Genomic DNA, 16,382 nt, shown 5'->3' on the forward strand with positions numbered 1-16,382 from the left:
GCGCAGCCCTGGGTTGCCCCTATTCCAGGAAGGAGACAAAACAATAGTCATGTTCGGTCATCATCCCACTGCCCTGTGTTAGAAGCAAACTCAATCCTCTGACGCTTTCATTTCTCTCTCAAATTTTAATCCTATCACGCTCCCACCATGCCAATTTCTTTTTTCTTTTTAACCTGGACATGCCACAATAATTCACACTTGTTTATCGGTGTATAATTTCAAATATATTCTTTATTATTTTTTTTTCAAAAAATGTATTTTTTAATTAAATTATATACCCGTACATAAAGAAATTACACACTCATCGTCAACGGACTGATATAAATGTCTAACAAACAAAACAAAATCTTCCAAGATATCAAGTCTCACTGGAGCTTCCCGATCGTCAATAATGGAGGCCTGGTTCATGTTCATCATCCTCGTCTCTGTCTGTCTCTGCCTCTTGATCACTCTTCTCTTTTCCTCCCATTCCAAGACTTCCGCCATCTTCTCCTCCTGGTCCTCTTCGTGTCCCATCATCGGCTCTGTTTTCTGGCTCCGCCGATCCTTCACTGAGCTTCAACCGATTCTCCGAAGCCTTCATGCCAAATATGGCCCCATCGTTACTCTGCCCATAGGTTCTTGTCCTTCTGTATTTATATCTGATCGATCCCTCGCCCACAAAGCCTTGATCCAGAGCGGCGCCGTCTTCTCCGACCGCCCCAAGTCTCTCGCCACCAGTAAGGTCACCAACAGTAATCAACACAGCGTCACCTCCGCTTTCTACGGCCCCACATGGCGCCTCCTCCGCCGCAATCTCGCCTCCGAGATGCTCCACCACGCTCGGATCCAATCCTTTTCCGGTACCCGGAAGTGGGTCTTGCACACGCTTCTCAACATCCTCCAGTCTGACTCCGAATCAGGAAAGTCAATCAAGGTCATTGATCATCTCCAATATGCCGTTTTGCTTGCTGGTCTTCATGTGTTTTGGTGAGAAACTCGATGACAAGCAGATAAAGGATATAGAGTATGTTCAGAGGCGTTATCTTCTGAATTTTGACAGATTCACTGTGCTTAACTTCTGGCCAAGACTCACCAAGATAGTGCTCCATAAGCGTGGGAGGAACTGCTGCAAATTCGGAAGGAACAGGAAGATGTGTTGGTTCCATTGATCAGAGCGAGAAAGAGAGCGAAGAAGGAGGAGAACATTAATACACCAGCTGATGAAGTTATAGTGCCATATGTGGATACCTTGTTGGATTTACAGTGGCCTGAGGAGAAGCGAAAGCTTGATGAAGGTGAGATAGTGTCTCTATGTTCTGAGTTATAAATGCAGGCACTGATACAACCTCCACGGCACTGCAATGGATCATGGCGAATTTGGTGAAATACTCACATGTGCAACAGAAACTTGTGGAAGAAATCAAACAAGTCATGAGAGATAGAGAGGAAAAGGAAGTGAAAGAGGAAGATTTGAAAAACTGCCATATCTCAAAGCTGTGATCTTGGAGGGCTTAAGGCGTCACCCACCTGCACATTTTGTGTTGCCACACGCAGTATCAGAAGATGTAGTTTTCAACAATTATCTGGTTCCAAAGAATGGGACTGTCAACTTCATGGTGGCAGAGATGGGTTGGGACCCTAATGTGTGGGAAAGTCCTATGGAGTTCAGGCCAGAGAGATTCTTCAACAGTGAGGGAGAAGCATTTGATATTACAGGGAAGAAAGAGATAAAGATGATGCCATTTGGAGCAGGAAGAAGAATGTGTCCGGTTTAATCTAGCTATGCTTCTCTTGGAATATTTTGTGGCCAATTTGATCTGGAATTTTGAATGGACAACTCCAAATGGAGGTGAAGTTGATTTGACAGAGAAAGAAGAATTCACTGTGGTGATGGAAAATCCATTAGAAGTCTGTGTATCTCCTAGGTCTTAGAGCAATCATCTAGTTGAGCCTTTGTGTTAGAGACGCCAATTTGTGGCCCATGTACCGCTACTCCAGTATTGTAATATTTTGTTACTTCAACTTCAGTTTCTGAATTGGATGCCAAATCTGTGTGCTTACATTAATTAGCACCTTCATTTGAAGCCTTAATATTCAGCTCCTCCTGTCCGTATTATAAAATGATTTTAAAAGATATACTCGGTCCGCATTATAAATCACTGACAGTTGAGTACTTTTCATTTAAAAAATAAATTTAAAAAATATTCATTCACTTTACTCCGCCTTCATTCTGCTGGCGTGCTCTCTCTCACACTCTGTATTAGCTTTTTCTCTCACCGTCTACTTTTCTGTACAATATTATGAGAGAAAATTATTTAAAAAAATATATTAATTATTGTTAGATTACTTTTAATTTTTTTATTTGTAGGTTAGTTTTAAAAATTTCATTTATAATTATTTTTTTATTTAAATTTTTTATGCATTAATCTTAATAAATTGATAGATATAATTTATAATAGATATTTTATATGCAATTATGGCAAATAAATAAATAAATACATACATACATACAGGAATATATAATCTCTCTCACACAAGAGATTGCATGTGAGTATATTTATTAACACGAATAACATCTGAGTAGTTTTTCCCAAGAATTTTCAAAACTCGGGCACACGATTTACTAAAATTTAATTATATGTGGAATGAAATTATGCGTCCATTTATGCATTTTGTTAAGTAAGCAGCTCAAGAAATTGTCTTCGTTGAAGTTTTGTCACTGCTGCAACTCACGACTACCACATATTAGACTTTTTATATTTATCTTTCACAAACGCGGTACAAATCTTGGTCTAAAATTTCTCTAATTGAGGGCTAAAAAGCCAAAGCCTTTTACTGGCTCATACTCTCCCAACCGTGATCATGGGGTTGTGGTTGATCGTCTTTGTCACAATCTGTCTCTGTTTTTCCATCAGAGCTCTCATCAATCTTCTCTCTCCCTCTTCTTCTTCTTCTTCTTCTCTCCTCTCCCTCCTGGTCCTCTCCGGGTTCCCATCATCGGCAGTCTCATATGGCTGAGCAGATCACTCAGCGAACTCGAACCCATTCTTCGAAAGCTTCATGCCAAATATGGACCCATCGTCACTCTCCCAATCGGTTCTCGTCCTGCCATATTCATCGCCGATCGATCTATGGCCCACCAGGCACTTATCCAAAACGGCCTCGTCTTCTCCGATCGTCCCAAGGCCCTCGCCACCGAGAAGATCCTCAACAGCGACCAACACAACATTATCTCCGCCTCCTACGGCCCCAAATGGCGTCTCCTCCGTCGCAACCTCGCCTCCGAGATGCTTCACCCGGCGAGAATCAGATCGTTCTCGAGCATACGTAAATGGGTTTTAGATTTGCTAGTGACTCGACTTATAGTTGATTCAAAATCCAGCAATCCCATTGGAGTGAAAGACCATATCCAATATGCTATGTTCTGCTTGCTGGTGTTCTTATGCTTTGTGACAAGTTAGACGACAAGCAAATCAAAGATATTGAATGCGTTCAGAGGAATATACTTTTGAGTCTAAGAAGATTCAGAACACTAAATTTCTGGCCAGCAATTACTCGAGTACTGCTCCGCAAGAAGTGGGAGAAGTTCTTGCAGATTAAGCAGGAACAGAAAGACGTGTTGATTCCATTGATAAGAGCAAGAAAGAAACTAAAGGAAGAGAGATCAAACCAAGAACAAGATGACAATAATGATAATGACGATGATAATAATGCGACAGAAGAACACATAGTGTCATATGTGGATACTCTGTTGGATTTGGAATGGCCTGGGGAGAAACGAAAACTCAATGAAGGTGAAATGGTTTCAATATGTTCGGAGTTTCTAAACGCAGGAACAGATACTACTGCTACTGCATTACAATGGACTCTGGCATGTTTGGTGAAGTACCCACAAATTCAACAGAGGCTTGTGGATGAAATAAGAGATGTAATGGGTGAGAGAGAGGACAAGGAAGCGAGAGAAGAAGATCTGAGCAAAATGCCATATCTCAAAGCTGTGATCTTGGAGGGACTCAGACGTCACCCACCTGCACATTTTGTGTTGCCACATGCTGTGTCAAAGGACATGGTGTTCAACAATTACTTGGTACCCAAGAATGGGTCTTTGAATTTATGGTGGCAGAGATGGGGTGGGACCCAAAGGTGTGGGAGAATCCAATGGAGTTCAGGCCTGAGAGATTCTTGAGCACTGAGAAAAATAATGATAATAATGGTGAAACATTTGATATTACAGGAAGCAGAGAGATAAAAATGATGCCTTTTGGCGCAGGGAGAAGAATGTGTCCAGGTTATGCATTGGCACTGCTTCATTTGGAATACTATGTGGCCAATCTTGTATGGAAATTTGAATGGAAAGCTTGTGACGATGTTGATTTGTCAGAGAAAGTAGAATTTACAACAGTAATGAAACATCCATTGCAAGTTCGTTTGTGTCCGAGGTTTTAGATTTAGACCTGTAAGAGGAATACATCAGATTCATCCTTTCTACTGATGCTCAATTAATTAATCATCCATGTACGTGATATATGGATATTGTTTCCAAGTTTGTGTCTTTTACGTGAACTTCATTTAGCGGGTAGCTTGTGGAGTTTGTGTGAATATGAAATTGAGCAATTTTGTTTGGATAGGAGAAGCAATTTCTTCCTCTGGATCTAGAGATGAGATATTCATTCATGAATGTAATGAACATCCACAGTTATTTGGTTTTTTTTAATCAATGAACAAGCACGTTTCAATTGTATCATAGTATCTTGCATTCCATTATCAGAACAGAGCAATGTTGTCTTTATTAAAGCATACAAATGATTCATATTGCTAGCCTTGCTCAAACTCACATCCATATCGTATTACGGTGATTACTAATTTTTGCAATAAAGCTTCTTTACATGCGGCACATGGCTTCCATTATTACTCTGACGTTAGAATTTTGGATCTATCCAATTAATTGCCAAGTATGTTTCACCCATTTCCGGAAACCTAACCTGCACAAGGTTTTTAGGGGAGAATGTCAACGAGGGCCCTAAAAATCAAGCTAATAGCATGTAGGGATCAAATCATTTTGAAATTATTTTGCAAGCTTAAGAGTCCAAATTGCAATCAATTTTGTTTGTCCAATTACTAAAACATCTTTACCTTTTTTTTTTTTTTGTTTTGTTAATGACCAGTCAAATGTGTCAAGGAATCAAGGGTGGATTTAAACCCTTTATTCCCCAAAATGAAAAAAATCATTGAACCAACAAACACTTTAATATGTATAGTGCAAAATTATTTATATATATATATATATATATATTATAACTTTAATTTTGAAGTATTTTTACTTGTTATTGCATATCTTATATATCCTGTTTTGTATATATAAACATTCACTTGAGCATATTCAAAAATCACTTGTTCATATATGAAAAGAATTGTTAATTTTTTAAAACTTAATTTATTCTATTTTTCACAATTTGTTCATTCAATGTTAACAAGGTATCAATATTATGCCAAATAAAAATATATATGTTATAAATTTATTTTCAAGCATTTTTACAAGTTTTTTTTAATCATGGACATCTTGTTATATATATCTGAACAATCACTTATACAAATTTAAATATCATTTGTTCATACATAAAAAAGTTGTCAATTTTTTAACCTAATTTATTCTATTTTTCACAACTTGTTCCTTCAATATTAACAAGTTATCAGTATTATACTAAATAAAAACAGTATATCTTATAAATTTATTTTCAAATGTTTTCACAAGTTTTTATTAATCATGGACGTCTCGTTGTCTATATTGAATAATCACTTGGGCCTATTCAAATATTATTTATTCATGCATAAAAAATTGTCAATATTTTTAAACTCAATTTATTCTATTTTAACAACTTATTCTTTTAATGTTAATAAGTTATCAATATTATATTAAATAAAAAAATTATATGTTATAAATTTATTTTTCAAACATTTTCACAAGCTTTTGTTAATCATGAATGTTTTATTATGTATATCTAAATAATCACTCATACATATTCAAATATTACTTATTCATATGTAAAAAGAGTTGTCAATTTTTTCAAACTCAATTTATTCTATTTTTCACAACTTATTCCGTCAATATTAACAAGTTATCAATATTACACTAAATTTTAAAAAAATATATGTTATAAATAGAATAAATTAGGTTCAAAAAGTTGATAATTTTTGTGTGTGAATAAGTGATGTTTGAATAAATACAAGTGATTGTTTAGATATACATAACAAGACATTTATGATTAACAAAAGGCCATGAAAATACTTGTAAAATAAATTTATAACATATACTTTTTTATTTAACATAATGTTGATAATTTATTAACATTGAAGGAACAAATTATAAGAAATAGAATAAATTAAGCTTAAAAGAATTAACAACTTTCTTTATATATGAACAAGTGATGATCAAATTTACACAACTGATGTTCATATGTACACAACAAGATATTTAGGATATATAATGAATATACTTACAAATGAAAGTTAGTGTGTGTGCGTATGTGTGTGCGAAAAAGTATATGCTATAAAGAGAATAAAATTGGGTTTTAAAAAATTGATAATTTTTTTGTTTGAATAAGTGATGTTTGAATAAACACAAGTGATTGTTTAGATACATACAACAAGATGTTTATAATTAACAAAAGGTCATGAAAATACTTGTAAAAAAAAATTATAACATATATTTTTATTTAACATAATGTTAATAATTTGTTAACATTGAAGGAAATAAATTATGAAAGATAGAATAAATTAAGTTTAAAAAAATTAAAAATTTTTTTTATGTGTGAACAAGTATGATCAAATATGTATAACTGAATATTCATATATACAATAAAATATTCAAGATATATAATAATGAATATACTTAGAAATGAAAGTTATAATATATATATATATATATATAATATAATATATATATATATTAAAGTGTTTGTTTGTTCAATGATCCTTTTTATTTTGAGAAATTAAAAAATTAAAGGTTGAAAGTCACTTTTAAACCCTTGGCACATTTGACGGTTGTTATATCCATCGACGACGATCGCCAATAGGTTTTAAAATAGTATGGGCCCAATATGCTATTAATTTTATTTTAAGGCCCTCGTCAAGATTCTCCCTTTACTTAGAGTAGATACTTGGCAAATAAGTTGACTTTTGGTAAAAGTGCAATCTTTGTTCACCATTCAACCCATGAGAGAAAATTCGGAGAAGGAGCACAAGAACATCTTAATAATTGATCTTGGAAGCCACGCGACAAAAAGAAACCTTCAAAGTCAATTTTCTCTGGATGGCGAGACGACACCAATTGTCTCCTCACTGTAATTCTTTAAATTTCCGCTCACTTCGGAAAGCTTTTACCAATCATACCTGTTATTACTATACGATCATTCTCTAACCCTAGTCCGATCATGGAAGTCTGGTTCATCGCCCTCGTCTCTCTCTGTGTTTGTCTTCTCTTCCGAGCCCTATTCAATCTTTCGTCTCCCTCCCGCCTCACACCTCTGCCGCCTGGTCCTTCTCGTATTCCCATCATCAGTAATATTCTTTTTCTGCGCAAATCATTCTTAGAAATTGAATCGTTACTGCGAAATCTTAGTGCCAAATACGGTCCCATCTTCTCTCTTCGTGTTCGGTCTCGTCCACTAATATTTGTTGCTGATCGATTCATTGCCCACCAGGCCCTGGTTCAAAACGGCGCCGTGTTCTCCGACCGTCCCAAGGCCCTTATCACCAGTAAGATTTTTAGCAGCGATCAACATGACATTAGCTCCGCCTGCTACGGCCCCACCTGGCGGGTCCTCCGCCGCAACCTCGCTTTCGAGATGCTTCACCCGGCCCGGATTAAAACCCTTTGCGGGTTCTCGTAAATGGGTTTTGGACTTGCTTGTCAGCCGGCTCAAAGCTGATTCTGAATCAAGCAATTCTATTAAGGTGATCGACTACCTTCAGTACGCTATGTTCTGCTTGTTGGTGTTCATGTGCTTCGGTGAAAAGCTTGATGAGAAGCAAATTAGAGATATCGAGCATGTTGAACAACGTGTACTTTTGAGCGTGAGCAGATTCAGAGTGTTGAATTTCTGGCCGAGAATCACTCGCATACTGTTCCGCAAGAGGTGGCAGGAATTGCTCCAGACTCGGAAGGAACAGGAGAGTGTGTTGATTCCACTGATCAGAGCGAGGAAGAAAGCCAAGGAAGACAGGTTGAACAGATCTAAAGAGGATGCTGATAGCTCAGATCAATTTGTTGTGCCTTATGTGGATACTCTGTTGGATTTGGAGTGGCCGGAGGAGAAGCGAAAGCTTGAAGAATCTGAAATCGTGTCTGTGAGTTCAGAATTTCTTAATGCAGGGACAGATACAACAGCGACGGCACTGCAATGGATTATGGCAAATCTGGTGAAGCACCCACATATACAAGAGACGCTTGCGGAGGAAATTAGAGACGTGATCGGTGATAGAGAGGAGAAGGAAGTGAAAGAGGATGACCGGAACAAATTGCCATATCTCAAGGCTGTGATTTTGGAGGGACTAAGGCGTCACCCACCTGCACATTTTGTTCTGCCACATGCAGTGAAAGAGGATGTGGTACTGAATGGTTTCTTGATACCTAAAAATGGAACCATAAATTTCTTAGTGGCAGATATGGGATGGGACCCAAAGGTGTGGGAGAATCCAATGGAATTCAAGCCAGAGAGATTCTTGAACTCAGAGAAGAATGGAGATGAAGGGTTTGATATTACAGGAAGCAAAGAGATAAAGATGATGCCGTTTGGAGCTGGGAGAAGAATCTGTCCTGGTTATAATCTGGCCATGTTTCATTTGGAGTACTTTGTAGCCAATCTGGTTTGGAATTTTAAGTGGAAGGCTTCAAATGACGGTGTTGTTGATTTATCTGAGAAACAAGCCTTCACTGTGATGATGAAGAATCCTTTACAAGTTCACATATCTCCAAGAATTGTCCCCCCAGCACGGTAAGTTGGTATATATAGCAATGAGGCTTGTAAGTGTACAGCTAGTTTTATAGATGTGTATATTTTACTTATTAAGAAGTTGTGAGTCTGACTTTCTCATCTAAACTCTTGATAAATTCAAATTCAGTTTGGTATCTACCTGCCAGAACATTTCTGAGAATTACTATGGTTGTTTCCAGCTTCTTAGACTTCCACACACAGATAAAATTGGTTGATTGTTTGGTTTGTTGAGATGACCCGGAAGAGGAATATCAGATTCATCTTTTATACTGACATTGAAATTGTCCATGTACGTTAAATTATGCATGTTGAGAAAAGTAGTAATTCCTTGCTACGTAAGCTTCCAAATTTAGTTTGAGAGCAATGTTACGTTCATCCCTTATTTGCCATTTTATATCAGAACAGGGAATCTGGAAGTGTAACGATGGGTAGAACAGCCTTTTGGTTACCTCAAAAATAGTTTTGGTATGTACATATGTTTGAAATTGATTTTATGATTACCATAAAAACTTTTATCACTTACCAATTAAAATTACCGCGATTGACAAGCACCTTCATTATTTAAACAAATTGTTGCAATTTAATCGAGAATTTTTTACCATTACTCTATATCTCGGGAGAAATGTCCTTTGTTATTAGCGGGGCTTGAGAGGAATGTCCTTTGTTATTAGCAGGACTTACTCCTTTTGCTAAGAGAATTTTTTTCACTTCACATTGTTGAATTTATTTAAATTTTGAATTGATTTCTTAACTTAATATTGTTTAAATTTAATATATAATAATTAAGTATATAAGTTTTTGAAATAACTACTTTTGATCCTATACTTTTTGGAGACCAAAATATCAATTTAATTTCAGTTTAAGACTAAAAAAATCATAAAACTTCGACCGAAGGTTCTTAAATAATAAAATGCATCATAAAACCACAAATTATTTTGATGTTAAATTTTGAAACTAAGTTCAGTAAATGAGATATTCATTCGCGAATGCAATAATACATTTATGCACAGTTATTTGTTTCATTTTAATTAATGAATAAGCATGTTTCAGTGGTATCATATTATTTTGCATTCCATTATCAGAACAGAGGAAACAGGGCAATATTGTTTTTATCAGGACAAAATAAATGATCAAGATTGCTAGCCTTGCTGAAACCCTCAAACCCGTGTCGTATTACAGTGATTACTATTTTAGCAGTCAAGCTTTATATATGGTATATGACTTCCATTACTCTTAAAGTGAAGAATTTTGGATCGATCCAATTAAGGCCAAGTATGTTTCACAATCACGTGTCCTGGCAACTCAACCTGTATAAATGTATTTGGAGCAGATATATTTTCAGTCCCAGCTAAGAAAAATATTGACTATGATTGGATTTTTGAGATAAAAATAGTAAAGGAAGAGCTAAAAAAGTTTAGCAAGTAACTTAAAAATTTCACGAATTTTTTTTTTTGGGCCAAAGAGAAACACTATATTTCACAAAGTTTTAGCCCCAATTGTTATTTCCGACTTTAGCTAATAGCAACATATACAATTTAACGAGGACATTTGAGAGATACAAACATAATTCCACTGAACAAATCTCACCATCACTTCTTTTCTAGCAAAGCATAATGCAGTCATGTTCAATTGTTATTTTATTATGAATTAATACGTCATAATATAATTCAGAAAGAAGTAGCAACGGTTGAATTTCCTTAAAATAAAAATTGTACCAAATCTATTTTCCGAAGAGTAAATATACTTGTTTATTGTACTGTGATAAATAACACCCATTTCAGAATTTCTATCTTTGATCAGACCTACCTTCAGAAGGGTTCAGAGAAGACAATTCTTTATAACCGAAAATAGTGTATAACTAATTTTCTTTTCCCTCCCCGTACTTCGCAAATATAAGATGTTGCCTTTCGGTAAAGGTGTAATCTTTATTCCCGACTCAGTCCCATGAGAGAAATTCAGAGATAGAACGCAAAAACATTTAACAGAACCAGAAACCTCCAACGTCAGACTATCTTGTTCCGTGTTCAATTTCTCTGCATGACGAGATGACACTACTGTTACTATCCATTCGTCTTCTTCGTTCTTAACCTTAATCATGGAGATCTGGTTTATCGTCCTCGTCTCTCTCTGTCTCTGTCTTATCATCCGAGCCCTCTTCAATCTTTCTTCTCCCTCTCGCGCCATCCCTCTACCGCCTGGTCCTCCTCGTATTCCCATCATTAGTGGCATTCTTTTTCTGCGCAAATCGTTCTTAGAAATTGAATCCTTACTCCGACAACTTAGTGCCAAATACGGTCCCATGTTTCACTCCTCGTATTATGTCTCGTCAGCTAATATTTGTAGCAGATGGATTTATTGCCCACCAGGCCCTGGTTCAAAACGGCGCTGTGTAAGATTTTTACCTGCGATCAACATGACATTGGCTCAAGGCTGTGATTTTGGGGGGACTAAGGCGTCATCCACCCTACACATTTTCTACGCATTTTCAATCAGAGATGTGATCGGTGATAGAGAGGAGAAGGAAGTGAAAGAAAAGGATCTGAACAAATTGCCATATCTCTAGGCTGTGATTTTGGCGGGACTTTGGTTTCATCCACCTACACATTTTCTTCTGCCACATGTTGTGAAAGAAGATGTGGCATTGAATGGTTTCTTGATACCTAAAAACGGAATTTTGAATTTCTTGGTGGCAGAGATGGGATGGGACCCAAATGTGTGGGAGAATCCAGTCGAATTCAAGCCAGAGAGATTCTTGAACGCAGAGAAGAAGGGAGATGAAGGGTTTGATATTACAGGTAGCAAAGAGATAAAGATGATGCCATTTGGAGCAGGGTGAAGAATGTTTCCAGGTTATCACCTGGCAATGTTTCATTTGGAGTACTTTGTAGCCAATCTGGTTTGGAATTTTGAGTGGAATGTTTCCGATGATGGAGACGTTGGTTTATCCGAGAATCTAGTGTTCACTGTGATGATGAAGATCCCATTACAAGTTCATATATCACCAAGAGTCTAATTAATGTCAAAGTCTTAGCCATAATACCTAAATATAAGTAGACAATGGTTCTTGGCCTTCATGCCTATGTTTGAATTTTGTACTTTCATTAATTGTGCATTTTTTTCTCACTCAGGACGGTTCGTTTTCTTACTCAAATTGTAAAATCTTTTGACTCTAAATTAAAATTAAATTGAACTTTTTGGTTTTAGACTATCATTTCATTTCCCTTGAACTTTAATCACATTATTTTTTTCGGTCACAACTTTAATCACATTATTTATATTAATTCCAATAAAATAACACGACGTACTTTTGTTCCCACCACATCTTTACTTTAATTATTTTTCCATTTACTTGTCAATTGTGTGATCCTATTCTACAAGTACCCCTTGACTATACTTGGGATTTGGTTTATATTATTATTGTTGGTTGAATTTGAATTTGGTGAGTTCTAGATGTTCTATCCTTTATTAACAAGCCACCTTCAGAAAAATTAAGAGAAGACACATTTTAATGATTAAAAATACTGAAAAATTTTATTTTTAACCAACAGTGCAACAAAGGAAAATCATTCAAGGCCCTACGTAGAAATAAAATTACACTCGGGGATGCTGAATTTAAAAAATTAGGGTATATAACAACCGGTTTTTTAGTTGAAATTGAGTTGTGTAAAAGTTTGGTTATCTTATCTAACTTAATCCGATTCGAACAAGTTCAATTCAGCCTGGTCCAATAGAAAAATTAGTCTAAAGGACTAAAGAAACCAAAAAGATCAAAATAACTTCTCAAGTTGGACTAAATAGAAAACCAAGCTCTCAAACCATTTAGTCTTGTCCAATCCTATAAAACTATTTTAATATAATTTTAATTATTTTTAATATATTTGAATAGTTTGAATGCGGTATTTCCTTCATTCACATTTCGCCCTTCTATTTAATAAAATTTTAATTTAACTTGCTATTAAATTATTGTTGTAATGTATGTTAGATATGTTGCCGAAGTTTATTAAATGTTGTTGTTGCTGTTCCTGAAGTTTTTAATTTGAATTATTTGGATTATAATTAAAATATTTTTATTCGTTTTTGTTAGAGACTGTTATGAATTTTTTATGATTATAAGTATTTTATTATCTTAATTGAGTTTATTAAGATGAAATGAATTGTTACCTCTCATATAACGAAAAAAAAAGCTAAGTGAATACTGAACTATAAGGATCAATATTCTAGTCTTATAAATCAAGTCTGATTTTATTAATTTTTGGGTTACAATATAATTAAACTAGACCGAATTACGGGTTGGCTAACCCAGTTCTTTTTATAAAAAGAATAGATTTAGAGTTAGGTTAAAATTCAATTTTATCAAGTCCTTTTTAAAACTTTTTTGTTGGAATGAAAATGCCCCTAAAGAAAATAAAACAATACAGAATGTAGATACTATAATGGTAAATTATGAATGCTTAGTTGTAAATTATAAACAATATATTTGAAATTATGAAAATAATAAATCCTCAGTAATCTAAATTTGATATACTTGATATATTTGCATTTGTAGATTATGAAAATTTAGTAGTAAATTAGGTGCAATTTTATTTATGAATTACAGAAGCTCAATAAAAAAATCATTTGGAGCCTACATTTGTCATATGTTGGATTTAAAATTACACTGAAAATTTGAGAATTTAGTTGTAAATTATGTGTGATTCACTTGTAATTAAATTATAAAAGAAAACTTAGTAGTAAATCATATGAAAGTTGATAGTAAAATATGGAAGCAAAATATATACAAACACAAATACAGAACATAAAAAAAGGTAAACCAAACTAAAGCAAGAATTAGGAAGGGCCTTTTGAATTTCAGTTGAGACAATTAATTATAAAAAATTAATATGAAAAAAAGTAAATATTGTGTTTTGGTGTATTTTGCCAAAATCATGGTTTTGGTTCAAAAAATTGATTAATAATGCGTATCTAAACAAGCACAAAAACTAACATAGCAATACAATTCGGTACCCAAACTTCAAAAAAAAAAAAAAAAAAAAAACAACAAAGACCAGACATTGTAAGCCAACAACCTGCAAATTAGATTTGGGAATTAAATTTGTCATCTCTAATTTACAAGTAAATTTTCTATAATTTACGACTAATTAAGTTCTTGTAATTCAAGGCCATGTATCGTTTTCCGTCATGCTTGACAAAAAATGTTGTCTCTCGAGTGTAATCTGATTATCTCTCAAACTAGGGGCTCGCGGACGAGAATATGTATTTAGAGAGGCCCTTAACTGCCATTTTCTCCCTCGTAACGGTCCACCCTTTTACCATGAGGGAAAATTCCGCGAAGGAACACCATATATATATATATATATATATATATATATATAAATCGAAGAATCTTGGAGGCCACGAAAAGTTCAAACTTGTGCTGTCCTGTTCCCATTGTTCTGTCATCTGTGTTCAAATTCTCTGGATCATCCCTTTAAATTCTCGTCATCTCACTGAACTTTTCTCACTCATGTTCATCACTAATCACTATAACTACGCATTTATCCTCTTCTTCATTCTTAATAACCATAATCATGGAAGTTTGGTTCATCGTCCTCGTCTCTCTCTGTCTCTGCATAACAATCCGATCCTTCTGCAATATTCTTTCTTTTTCTCGCTCCACTCCTCTACCACCTGGGCCTCCTCGTATCCCCATCATTACCAATCTTCTTTTTCTGCGCAGGTCCATCTTAGAAATTGAATCTGTACTCCGAGATCTTCGTTCCAAATACGGTCCCATCTTCACTCTTCCTGTTGCGTCTCGTCCACTTATATATGTAGCTGACCAGTCTATTGCCCACCAAGCCCTTGTTCAGAACGGCGCTGTTTTCTCCGACCGTCCTGAGGCAGTTTTTGCCAGTAAGGTCTTCAGTTGCGACCAGCATGACATTAACTCTGCCTTCTACGGCCCCACATGGCGGGCTCTCCGCCGCAACCTCACCTCCGAAATGCTACACCCGACCCGGATTAAATCCTTCTCCGGTTCCCGTAAATGGGTTGTGGACACTCTTATCAATCGGCTCAAATCTGATTCTGAATCAGGCAATCCTATCAAGTTGATAGACCATCTTCAATATGCTATGTTCTGCTTGTTGGCGTTCATGTGCTTCGGCCAGAAGTTAGACGAGAAGCAAATGAAAGATATCGAGGATGTTCAACGACGCGTGATTATGAGCTTTAACAGATTCAGGGTGCTGGATTTCTGGCCGAGAATCACCCGTATATTGTTCCACAAACTGCGACAGGAAATGTTCCAGAATAAGAAGGAACGGGAAAGTCTTTTCATCCCACTGATCAGAGCGCGGAAGAAAGCCATGGAAGAGAGATTGAACAGAGCTAATGAGGACAATCGTAGCTCAGGTAAACTTGCCATGCCTTACGTTGATTCTTTGCTGGAACTGGAGTGGCCTTTGGAGAAGCGTAGGCTTGAAGAATCTGAAATCGTATCCATATGTTCAGAGTTTCTAAGTGCAGGGATAGATACAACAGCTACGACACTGCATTGGATTATGGCAAATCTGGTGAAGTATCCACATATTCAAGAGAGGCTTGTGGAGGAAATTAGAGATGTGATTGGTGACAGTGAGGAGAAGCAAGTGAGAGAGGATGATCTGAACAAATTGTCATTTCTCAAGGCAGTGATTTTGGAGGGACTAAGGCGTCACCCACCTACGCATTTTGTGATACCACATGCAGTAACAGAGGATGTAGTGTTGAATGGTTTCTTGATACCTAAGAGTGGAACTATAAACTTCTTGGTGGCAGAGATGGGAAGGGACCCAAAGGTGTGGGAGAATCCAATGGAATTCAAGCCAGAGAGATTCTTGAACGGCAAGAATAATTATGAAGCGTTTGATATTACAGGAAGCAAAGAGATAAAGATGATGCCGTTTGGAGCAGGAAGAAGAATTTGCCCAGCTTATAATCTGGCAACGTTTCATTTGGAGTACTTTGTAGCCAATCTGGTTTGGAATTTTGAGTGGAAGGTTTCAGATGATGGTGATGTTGATTTATCTGAGAAACAAGAGTTCACTGTGGTAATGAAGAACCCATTGCAAGTTCATGCATCTCCAAGGTTTTAAACCTGGACAAGGAATATTAATTCACGAGAAACTTGGCCCCACAGCTGGGGAAGATACTTGGGGCATTTTACTTATCAAGGGCTTTTTTAGTGGTTACTATAAAATAAATTTATACAGTTCGGTATCTAGCTACCATAAAATTGATGAGAATTAAGATGGTTGTTTCTAGCTTCTTGCTTAGGCTTAAATAAAATCTTGTCAACTTGGTGGCACCCCGTGATACACTGAACTATAATATTATTCGCTGTTTGTAATTTTCTGATGACTTGTTTTAGTCGCAGATAATATGCCT

At 35.9% G+C, this 16,382-nt stretch overlaps 1 protein-coding gene and 4 pseudogenes across 1 annotated transcript; all 5 read left to right on the forward strand.

The window, feature by feature from the left end:
- The first annotated feature begins 391 nt into the window (after positions 1-391).
- On the forward strand, positions 392-2,073 carry LOC129293708 (cytochrome P450 89A2-like; annotated as a pseudogene).
- Positions 2,074-2,844: 771 nt separating this feature from the next.
- Positions 2,845-4,639, forward strand: LOC129291983 (cytochrome P450 89A2-like; annotated as a pseudogene).
- A 2,729-nt stretch (positions 4,640-7,368) lies between these two features.
- On the forward strand, positions 7,369-9,135 carry LOC129293385 (cytochrome P450 89A2-like; annotated as a pseudogene).
- A 1,935-nt stretch (positions 9,136-11,070) lies between these two features.
- Positions 11,071-11,988, forward strand: LOC129293099 (cytochrome P450 89A9-like; annotated as a pseudogene).
- Positions 11,989-14,501: 2,513 nt separating this feature from the next.
- LOC129293968 (cytochrome P450 89A2-like) lies at positions 14,502-16,212 on the forward strand. The gene is made up of 2 exons (XM_054932125.1): positions 14,502-15,368; positions 15,468-16,212. The coding sequence occupies exons 1-2, from the start codon at positions 14,543-14,545 to the stop codon at positions 16,088-16,090; spliced, it is 1,449 nt and encodes a 482-aa protein (XP_054788100.1). The 5' UTR covers positions 14,502-14,542; the 3' UTR covers positions 16,091-16,212.
- Positions 16,213-16,382: the final 170 nt, after the last annotated feature.

Source organism: Prosopis cineraria, unplaced genomic scaffold, assembly GCF_029017545.1.
Source record: "Prosopis cineraria cultivar Desert tree isolate PC_DT_omini unplaced genomic scaffold, ASM2901754v1 PC14, whole genome shotgun sequence".
Classification (NCBI taxonomy): domain Eukaryota; kingdom Viridiplantae; phylum Streptophyta; class Magnoliopsida; order Fabales; family Fabaceae; genus Prosopis; species Prosopis cineraria.

What these genes read in the sequence shown, in the direction of transcription:
- LOC129293968 (XM_054932125.1), top strand. Translation starts at nt 14,543, where the DNA reads ATGGAAGTTTGGTTCATCGTCCTCGTCTCTCTCTGTCTCTGCATAACA. An exon ending in TGAGGACAATCGTAGCTCAG is followed by an intron (nt 15,369 to 15,467) that starts GTAAACTTGCCA and finishes CCATATGTTCAG; the next exon opens with AGTTTCTAAGTGCAGGGATA.